Source organism: Sciurus vulgaris (assembly GCF_902686455.1).
Source record: "Sciurus vulgaris genome assembly, chromosome: 5".
Classification (NCBI taxonomy): domain Eukaryota; kingdom Metazoa; phylum Chordata; class Mammalia; order Rodentia; family Sciuridae; genus Sciurus; species Sciurus vulgaris.
The window spans coordinates 125603448-125614221 of record NC_136465.1 but is presented as its reverse complement, the minus strand read 5'-3'; the positions used below and the strand labels follow the sequence as shown (position 1 = coordinate 125614221).

The 10774-nt window shown below is 38.0% G+C and overlaps 1 protein-coding gene across 1 annotated transcript; it reads left to right on the top strand.

Moving 5' to 3' along the window:
• Nucleotides 1-1114: 1114 nt before the first annotated feature.
• Nucleotides 1115-10248, top strand: AVPR1A (arginine vasopressin receptor 1A). Its single transcript, XM_079142810.1, has 2 exons — nt 1115-3286; nt 5621-10248. The coding sequence occupies exons 1-2, from the start codon at nt 2314-2316 to the stop codon at nt 5905-5907; spliced, it is 1260 nt and encodes a 419-aa protein (XP_078998936.1). The 5' UTR covers nt 1115-2313; the 3' UTR covers nt 5908-10248.
• Nucleotides 10249-10774: the final 526 nt, after the last annotated feature.

Genomic DNA, 10774 nt, shown 5'->3' with positions numbered 1-10774 from the left:
GAGTGATAAATAAATTCATAGATATATACATACATTTGAATACACATGTATATACATACATAAGGACATGTGTGAGTAATTGGTACGGTTGTCACTGAATAATAACATCTTCCAATTATATCCACCGATATAACCTAGCAGGTCGTTTTTATAAATTGGATATCTGGATAAAGTTTCTCTGGAAAAGTCGATTCCCACAGAGTAGATGGCAGGAATTGGGTGTTTTTTGAATATCCAAAGAAACTTTGGTGACTCTGGTCTGCAGATTCCTCTCACCCAGGCAACTTAAAATTCACATGTGTAGCCCCAATACCTATAAAATTGAAAGGCTCTGGACAACGAACCACTTTTGCAACACCCAGGGATTTAGAGTGAGTTGGCATTATTTTTCATAAGAAGCATTAATAAAGTAATTTGTGACATAGAAGGTCCTGTCTCTGAGTCAATGATTATAACCTAAGTGCTTGAAAAATAAAAATTTCCAAACTAGTGCTCTGGAAATCTTTTACTTATTACCATTCCTAAACCATTTAAAATTTTTTGCTTCCTGGATATCATGGAGAAAATAAGCCCTTGTAACACAAATTTTTATCTTCGGAGCACATTCCCACACAGAATACAGGCTTGCTCTAAATAACCTCATAAGTAAGAATAGCAGATAATTTTATTCCCATTTTTAAGATGTATGGGCCAAGCTTAATAACCACAATGGAACAGGACTTCCCATATCAAGTCCTGCATTCTTTATGTGACAACCATAAGAATTCTGCATGCAAGAAGCGGATACCAAAGTAGAATTATGACTGAGAATCAAAATCTTTTCATTTTTCAGCCTGCATTTCACAAATGGCGACATTTTTCTGAGACAATCAAATGTATACCACCGCCACAACCCGCAAACCGTCTAACAATTTCATGTTCATGAATCTACATAGCAAATAACTCTGCAAAAGTGTTTCTTTTTCCTTCTTCTGAAAATAACCCGAAAACAGCTCCCCCTTGCTGTATTTTCAAGCATACTTTCACCAAAACTAAAACAGCTGAAGGTACGTGTATTTCTTCCTCTTCCCTCTGCACCTCCCGCCCCCTCCCGCCCCCTCCCGCCCTGGCAGTAGAGCTACGGTTTTCCAGCGTGACTAATATAAGTAGGTGGTGTTTTCTTTTTTTCCAAAATTATGTTTTCTCCTTCAAGATTTCCTCTTTCTCACCCCTGAGAACAGAAGCCCGGACAGTACTGACTGGGTGGATGTTGATTGGCAGCTGTTCTTTATCCATCAGAAGAAAAGAGAGAAGTCTCCTGGATTCTGTAGTAATCAGATAAAGTCTCTACGGACTACTGCGGCTCAATTTCCTCCATCCCCTCTGTGGGAATCGGGCTTTTCCGGAGAAACTCTCCGGAAAACTCTTTAGGCCCCATTCCCCACAGAGAAACTGGGAAAACAGAAGATACTCCTTTCACTTCGCTGCAGTGAGACTAATGACTGCGTCCTTCCCCGCAGCAAACAGCGGGCAACAAGTCCCACTGAGAAGAGTACATCATTTAAATCACAAAGTCGTCACCATGCAGAGAGGAGTGGAGAGCCGGAGCGAAACTTCCCCGGAGATAAAATTGGCCAGATTAGCTGCCAAGGGATAAAATCGCGGAGCCGAGAAAAACTCCAACTGGAGTACGTGGGATTGAGCGCCAAGTTCAGGTGCATGAGCTCGCGCGGTTGCATAGACTCGAGATTTCCAGGTACAGCTCTTACCATGCCTGCTGAAATCATATTTGGGTTTAAGGTGGCTGATGAAAGAAGCTTGAGGAAATGGTGATGAGCCTGGAAAGGGCAAGACCCGCCCAGTTATCCAAGTTTTTGTACAAGGGTGAGAAAGCGCCATGATTCCTCCTATTAAACCGAGGGATTCTCGGGTCTCCCAGCCCCACCCCTGCAGAAATAATGCAGAGGACAAATCGCCAGCGAAAGCGGGGGGCGGGAGTGGGAGTGAGGCAAGAACAGTCTCCAGCCACTAGGGCGAGAGGGAGCGCGTTCTGAGGAATCAAACCCTGCATTAATCATTGAGTTCTGGGTCCAGTGCTTTCAGAAGCTCAGAGCGCTTTAAGGGAGTTGGGAAAAGGCAGAGCAGGGACAGGGGCTGCAGCGCCTGGCTGAGAGCTACTCAGTGGGCAGGTGAGACGCTTGCAAAAGGGACTGCAGGGCTCCCCATCCCAGAGCTTGGAAAGGACAGCGCGCTTTGGAAAAAGAACCCAAGTCCTCCGAGGCGGGAAAGGAGCCCCGGGTGCTGTCCCGGCCTCTGAAGCGCTATATAGACAGCATGCGTTTCCGTAGAGGCTCCGACGCCGGACCCATGGGCAACTCCAGTCCATGGTGGCCTCTGACTACAGATGGTGCCAATCTAAGCCAGGAAGCAGATGCGCTTGGGGTAGGTGGCAGCAGTCCCCCGGGAGACCGGCGCAATGAGGAGCTGGCCAAGCTGGAGATCGCCGTGCTGGCGGTGACTTTCGTAGTGGCCGTGCTAGGCAACAGTAGCGTGCTACTGGCGCTACACCGCACACCGCGCAAGACGTCCCGCATGCACCTCTTCATCAGACACCTCAGCCTGGCCGACCTAGCGGTCGCCTTCTTCCAAGTGTTACCTCAGCTATGCTGGGACATAACCTACCGTTTCCGCGGACCCGATTGGTTGTGCCGCGTGGTAAAGCACCTCCAGGTGTTCGCCATGTTCGCGTCGGCTTACATGCTGGTGGTCATGACCGCAGACCGCTACATCGCGGTGTGCCACCCCCTCAAGACTCTACAGCAGCCCGCACGCCGCTCGCGCCTCATGATCGCAGCCTCTTGGGTACTGAGCTTCGTGCTGAGCACGCCACAGTACTTCATCTTCTCCATGATCGAGGTGAACAATGTTACTAAAGCTCAAGACTGCTGGGCCACCTTCATCCAGCCCTGGGGCACCCGAGCCTATGTGACCTGGATGACAAGCGGCATCTTCGTGGCACCCGTAGTCATCTTGGGTACTTGCTACGGCTTCATCTGCTATCACATCTGGCGCAACATCCGCGGAAAGACCGCGTCGCGCCAGAGCAAGGGTGCAAGGGGCGCAGGGGACGCCCTTCATAAGGGGATTCTGGTAGCGCCCTGTGTCAGCAGTGTGAAGACCATTTCCCGCGCCAAGATTCGCACCGTAAAGATGACTTTTGTGATTGTGACGGCTTACATCCTCTGCTGGGCGCCTTTCTTCATCATCCAGATGTGGTCGGTCTGGGATGAAAATTTCATCTGGACTGGTAGGTGCTCACACAGGGGAGACCAGTGGGGTGTGTGTGTGTGTGTGTGTGTGTGAGAGAGAGAGAGAGAGAGAGAGAGAGATTGAGAGAGAGAGAGAGAGAGAGAGAGAGAGAGAGAGAAATTATTTCTTTCCATACTATCCTCTAAATAGTCCTTAAACTTCAGCATGCACAAAAATTACATCTTGGGGGAAATTGTGAAAAATACAAATTCTAAAAAACGTTTTAGAGAATGACTAATGACACGTGAAAATTATATGAAAAAACAAAGTGAGACATGGACATGTGTACCTACGGTTGGATCATATAAAAACTTCAAATAAACAAAGAATAAAACACAAGAAAAATGCGAATTCCTAGGGTCTCCACTCCAGACATTATAATTCATTATCTATGCAATAGGGCCAAGGAATCAGCATTTATAGCATGCAATGATGATATTGAGAAGACCACAAATCCAGGAACTGTGTCCTAGAGTCACACACTAACTTCAGAACGGAACAAGGACCTTTTGCTAAATCACTAATGGCTGTGTATATATCCTGCTTTCAAGGCTATTGGATTCAGGAGAGTATTTTTATGGTCACAACTGCTTTCCATTAGATCATGAAAGGTATCACAATTAATATAAAACTTTTGTAGAAATTCTCCAAGGGCAGAGATAAAGATGAACATTTTTGGGGGGTGGAGAAAGCTGGTAAAAGATTCTTAAGAAGTCAAGAATTCTAAATTGTCAGTTAGTTCATGTTCTTTTCCTCATTATAATCTTTACATTTTTTTCTAACATTAATTACTTTCTTTATCCTGGTATTTCAAAGTAGGATTATTAATAAACTTAATTTCCTAGACATACTCTTTAGTCTTTCAGCACTAATTTGACCACACAGCTATTTACTCCACAAGTGTTGCAATGATTTTCTGAGAATGTTCCCTACATCTACTGGCATGTTTCATTTTAATTCCTTCACACACTAGAGAGATTGATTTCATCAGGTTTTCCCAAAAGGAGCATTATTAGTTTGGCATATTGAAAAATGTTTTCTTTTAGAAAGAAAAATAACTTTTTGAAACCAACCTTATTATAGAAATATTTCTTATAACAACTGAAGTCAGTATATAGGCATCTTGGTGAGTCATCTCTTTTTGTTTTCTGGACTGAGGTAGGGAGTATATGTGATATATTTTGGAAGTCCTATATGCAAATAAAACACTGGAGTGTGAATTTAATTTAAATATTTCTAACCACCAATAATAAAAAATACAACATTTAACTTTTATTTACCATTTCTTGTCTTGCTTAGTCTCAGAAGCCCCTAATATTGCCAATCAAACTTTAAATAATCATTCCTTCATTGGAATTTAGACAGAATTACTAAAAAAATTCTTCACTCATGCATGGACTTGCTGGTTATTCTTACTCTTTTTTAATACAGTCAGTCATGGATCATGATCATCTCTGATAGCAGCATCTAGCACGAAGTATCAGCTAATCTGTAATGTATTCTGACAAAAGAGGAGTGAGAAGACCCAAGTTTGTATACACCAATCAAGGGAAAGTCCATGTTTACTAATTATTCTTATTTTTAGAAAAAGTATATTATCAGTGCAATAGTGTCACTGTGAAGGATCATAATGCTATTGTCATTTACCACAGCTAATTAACATAAAATACTTCTGAATCCTATTGGAATTTCTTAATTCAGTCATTCTTAATATAATTTAATTGAACCACAGATGGTTTTCTTTTTAAAATCAAACAAAATTTCTAATTATCCACTGAAAAATGACTAAAGCTTGCATTCTTCAAGGATCTATTTCAACTATTCTCTCATATATAGTTTTCACATTACAAAAATAAATTCAATATTTAAAACTTTACTAAACATGATCTTATAATGTCATAATGTTGTTTGAATTATTATGAAGAAAGCAATTTGGTATGTGTGATTATAGACTTGAAATTTATTCAAATTGTAGTTATTGTGTAAATGCTGTGTCTGATAGTACATGCTCATGCTAGTGTAAAGTACAAACTATTTTAATGAATTATTTCATAGCTTTATCATCTTCAAATTCCTATTCATTCTATTTGATACTTTAGTAGTGATTTTTAATTTTTTGCATTAATTTTGAGGCATTTTGCTAACAAAAATATTTTATCATCAAGTACTTTCCAAACACTACACAGTTACCTGACTGATAAACAAATAGGTCATTTTCTATACTAACCCATAACATTTTTTTGCCTTTGTAGTCAATAGAAAAATGAGGTTATATGATGCTTAATTTCTTGCTTTGAATATTGAAATAATCTCTCTTTATATTTTCATACAGATTCAGAAAACCCTTCCACCACCATCACAGCATTACTGGCTTCCTTAAATAGTTGCTGCAATCCCTGGATATACATGTTTTTTAGTGGCCATCTCCTGCAAGACTGTGTCCAAAGCTTCCCGTGCTGCCAAAACATGAAGCAAAAATTCAACAAAGAAGATACCGACAGTATGAGCAGAAGGCAGACTTCTTATTCAAACAACCGGAGCCCGACAAATAGTACCGGTACATGGAAGGACTCACCTAAATCTTCCAAATCCATCAAATTCATTCCTGTTTCAACCTGAGCCCCAAGTTCATGCCGCCTGATTCTCAAATTGACTTTGTGGTCTATTACTGAATCCAGCTAGAAATCATGAGGACAAACAAAAATATAGAAGATAAGCAAAAATCAACTCATTGGGTACAAGACTTTTTTTCCTATTGCATTTTCCACATTGCCGACTCAAAACCATGAATTATTTTATACAAAAAGTTAATGAAAACACACCGCACTAAAATCTGTGGGCCTGATTTCCAGAAATAACAGAAGTTATGTTTCTAAAGGAAAAATCGTAACCAACCTGACTTTGTATTTTTGCTGCTGGTTTCGTTTAATTTCTGACATAAGTAAGACTTGACTAATTTAAAAGTCAGAATTTCTGAACAAAGTGGGCTCATCATTTAGAGGAGTCTTCAAAGAAATTGTGATTCCATCCAATAAAATCAATTTATGCATCATAAAATACAGCCCCAAGTGGGGTCCTAGAGATGAGGCCTTGAAGAAGTTTGAGGGCCAGGGCTTATTGAGCAGAACATAGCCAGTTCAGAGTGAAAAGAAGAAAGTTCCGTTAGGAACCATAAATCACCCTGAATTTCCAAATGATAACTTAATAACTGGCAGTACCTTCCTTTAGTTTCCTCATGTTTTAATGACTCTAAAAATCATGTTTACTAAGATGTTAACAATTAGAGAAAAATTTATGGATAAGCTGAAAATATCTTTTTCCTCCCACTGAAAGATTGTTTGAAAGTCAGATATGTACGAGGAATGCCAAATTTCACAGAGGAGTAGAAAAGATTGCCTAAACTAGGCTGTAGACTTTTATCTAGAATATTGCAAAATATTTTGACAGTGTTATAGTGTCCTGTGCTATACTGAATATTAACACGATCTTATCTTCATGTTTAGTGAACCTGAATTCATATATATGAGTCTCCTAAAAAGTTATTCAGGATATAAAATGCCCCCCTACTGTGTTAAATTACAAAGGTCTGTTCTTTCTTTCCAATCTCCCATGCACCTAACAGTTTCAGAATAGAGAGGAGGCTGGGGTTGGGGGTAAAGGTTGGGAGGTATGGAAAGAACTGCTCTGCTCCTCATCTGGATTCCTTCATTATTAAATGTATGTTACTTAAAAACACATCAAGCCTCTGCCTCCTTGGCTGTACAATGGAGTACAACACCTCACAGGGTTGTTTTAAGGACTAAATGAAATCAAATGTATGAAATAAGCTTCACACCCTGTAAAGTGCTATACTTATAATACAATTTTTCTTTTTTTAATGCTCTCAAGATCTTCAGAATTGCATAGCCCTTTTTTCCTGCTTATTTTTTATTAACCAGAATTGGTTGGCTTTATGTCTGGGATATAAAATCCTAAAACTTAAATATAGATCTGCTGATTCATTGGAAAGCATTGCCAGTAGCCAGTAAGCCAAATCTCTGCACAGCTAAAGTTTTCCAATGTAAGGATAGAACTTTCTTTACTCTGAATGCAGATAAAGTAAAGCCAGCTAAGAGGACCAGTTTGTCTCAGTTCTGCTTTATTTTCTTCAGTGCTGGGGATTGAACCCATGGCCTTGTACTTCCAGGGTAAGCACTCTACCAACTGAGCTATATCCCCAGCCCAGTTAGTTTTAATTCTAAACAGTGATAAGTTACTTTGGTAGTTGTTATTGCATTTTTCATGGTTTTTTTCTAGCTCATTTGTCTGACTCCTTAGAGATCATGCACTGATTTGAGTATACATCAATAAATATTTTGCATCTCTTAGAAGATGTAACAGTTGCTTTTAATAGTATTATTTGATTTCTTTTCTAACTTTGTAGATAAGACAGTGGACTGGATGGCACTGCTATAACCTGGAATGCACTACTTCACTCCTTTTCATTCTTGTGTCTTTCTAAATTCTCATTGATATGCTTAGAAAAGATATCCTAAAAATGCCTTAAAAAATATTCTGTCGAGATTAGCCTTTTAGGTTTCAAAATTCTTTCTAAAAATAACAATAGGTCTGAGGATGTAGCTCAGTGGTAGAACACTTGCCCAGTATGCACAACACCTGGTTCTATCCCCAGGACCAAAATATAAATTAATTAATTAACAAAACAAAAAAATCACCATGAATAAAAATAAATATTTCTCTTAATTGGCTTATATCTCTTCAACATAAGCCGTCAGTGACATTGATCACTTCTCTATCACTCAGGTTAGAACAGCATAGTTGTAACCCTGCCTTTGTAAGATGGATAGCCCCGTTAATAATTTTTCTTCAATAGTTCAAAAACTAAAGCCTATTAGACTGGAATAAAGATGAGCCCACTTGATCTAAATCATTTCTAAAATATCGACCTATTGGTTCTTTTAAAAGGGTCCATTTCAAAATGTTGATATGCACCTCCAAGTAAAACAATTCCATTTGACCTTAGTTCTAGGAACATCTCTCAAATAAGGGCATATCAACCTACCCACCTGTGTTTTTTCCTTTTAAATGCATCAAGAGATTAGGCAGTAGGAAATGGGCTGGGTAGACACAAGAGGACCTGCCTGCTAGTTCTTCAATATGCAAATATGTGATCATCTTTGTGGTTTAGGCAGAAAAACTACTTAGTGCTACACCTTCTTAATGTTATGTACCCAGAAATGGTATTCATATAATTCAAAACAACTATCTAGCTTGGAAGTGCCCTGCCTGTCTGTTTCAGAAGAAAGGCAATGAGCAGAAAGTATTCTGGGAAGGGAAGCGTTCCTCTTCTCAGTCAAAGACCTGAGATATTATGCCAAATGGAGACTTATAGTCAAGATAATTGCATTGTGTCACATTTTATTTTTTAGGGTCATCTGTGGGAAGTCCCTGAAAGTATACAATATTGACTTATTTATATAGGTATCAGGAATATGACTAATAGGAATAAACTGATCTATTGGACATTTGATACATATTGATGAAAAAGAATATTTTAAAATTCACATTCATTACTTAATGGGCTAACTTGGGAGCATGTATTTTAAAATGTAAACTCCCTGGTTTTTATTTTGAACATACCTGCAAAGGAAATTAGTGAAATTCTTGGTTAATTATACACTAGACCTACAGACGCTCTAACACAATCAAAAGATGTTTATACCATGATTGAAGGAAGAGTGTGGTTTTAGAGGGAAAAAAATCAAATGTCTTAACAACACGCAGTACCATCCAAATGTATTCCAGTTCCTAGAATGGATGACCACTGATTATTAGGAAACATAACTTTCAACTGTTATTGCACAAGCAAAGTAATCGGGTTAAAGTTTTGTTTTTCATACTCTAACATGTATAATTTTATAATTTATTTGGGTATCTAGAGCTTTAAATTATGACCTTCAAATCTGACTCTACCTAAAGCATAATTAGATGTCTTCTAGGGAGAACTTGAGACTAACCCTTCAGCTCAAGTATCAGAGATCAGACTCCTGTTTGTTACTTCTGTTAACCAGGGCTTTGTGGGCGGTGCTACTCTATTCAGAGCAAACCTAGGGTGGGGTCTCCAGGATGCCACTCCCAGAAGTGCAGAAGCAACCCCTGTAGCCTCGCCCCAATCCCCATGGTCTTCTCACTGCCACTTGGAATCACGATTAACAAAACACAGTAAGTTTTACAGAATGATCCTTGACTAGAATTTGACCTTAGACAATTTGGATAAATATTTAAAGACTACACAGCTGAATGCTACTTCCCAGGACTACTTACATGGGTTGAATCACAAATTGTGTGGTTCCTTTATACACAAAGGCATTTAAAGAATTTCATTTTAACACAATTTTAGATATACTAAATTATTGTAAATAAAAACATACCGGTGATTGTAGTATGTCAGCATCAAAAATGTATGTCACTATAGCTAAAAATTATATGCCATTGTTTTTATGTTGGTGTTTTGTGTGTGTGTGTGTGTGTGTGTGTGTGTGTGTGTGTGTCTGTGGTGCTCAGGATCAAACCCAGGTCCTCACACACGCTAAGTCAGTGTTGTACCATAGACAAGCTTTACCAGTTCTTTTACAAAATTATATAACATATGTAACACACATACACATATCTTTTTATATTGATTTGTTTTATAAATAAAAAAAAGTATTGTAGAATGAACTAATTATTTTTGTGTTCCAAGGTCAAATAACAAATTCATAAATGATAGTAACAAAGCATAAATAATAGTATCAGAACTATTATTAACATAAAACAATCAGCATTTCCACAAAATGTAATTGTTTTTATATCACAAGATTTCTGACTTTAACATATTCTGAGGCTTTACTTTATTACTGTAAGAAAGTTGCTACAGTTTTGAATGAATGTTGAAATGTTTTGTGATTATATTTAATATTTGTCCTTAAAAGAAAAAAGTAAAAGTGACTTTTACTTTAAAGTGACTTGTACTATTTTATAATAATGAATGTATCATTCCTTAATTTTATCATATGTTTTGTGTTGGTTTCTATAAATAAAAATTAATTTCAGAGTTGTTTTAAATAATTCTTTTACAATTTAACGAAGAAATATATTTCAAGCTAATTATGCTAATTTTAAAAACAAAGACCTGTTTTATAATTGGTACATAATTATAGGTTTATATTTGAGCACAAAAATGTTTGTGTTTATACAAGTTGACTATAGGAAGAATAAGTAAAATTTTGAAATTATTTTTAATAATTTACAATCAAGAAAACAAATCAATAATCAGATTTAGCAGAGGCCATGTGGGCTCTCCAGCCCTTAAGATGTCATCTCCATTCATTTATTTCTTGAAATTGGCAAGACTTCAGGGAGATCTAAAGATCAAGAATATCCCCACTTTATAGTCTTTAAAATTAGAATTCTTTTCCATGTGGGTTAATAATTTCAAATTATTTTA

Excerpts from the sequence above, each read along its gene's own strand:
- AVPR1A (XM_079142810.1), top strand. The coding sequence starts at position 2,314 with ATGCGTTTCCGTAGAGGCTCCGACGCCGGACCCATGGGCAACTCCAGT. Across the intron at positions 3,287-5,620 it reads TGAAAATTTCATCTGGACTG|ATTCAGAAAACCCTTCCACC; the intron begins GTAGGTGCTCAC and ends ATTTTCATACAG.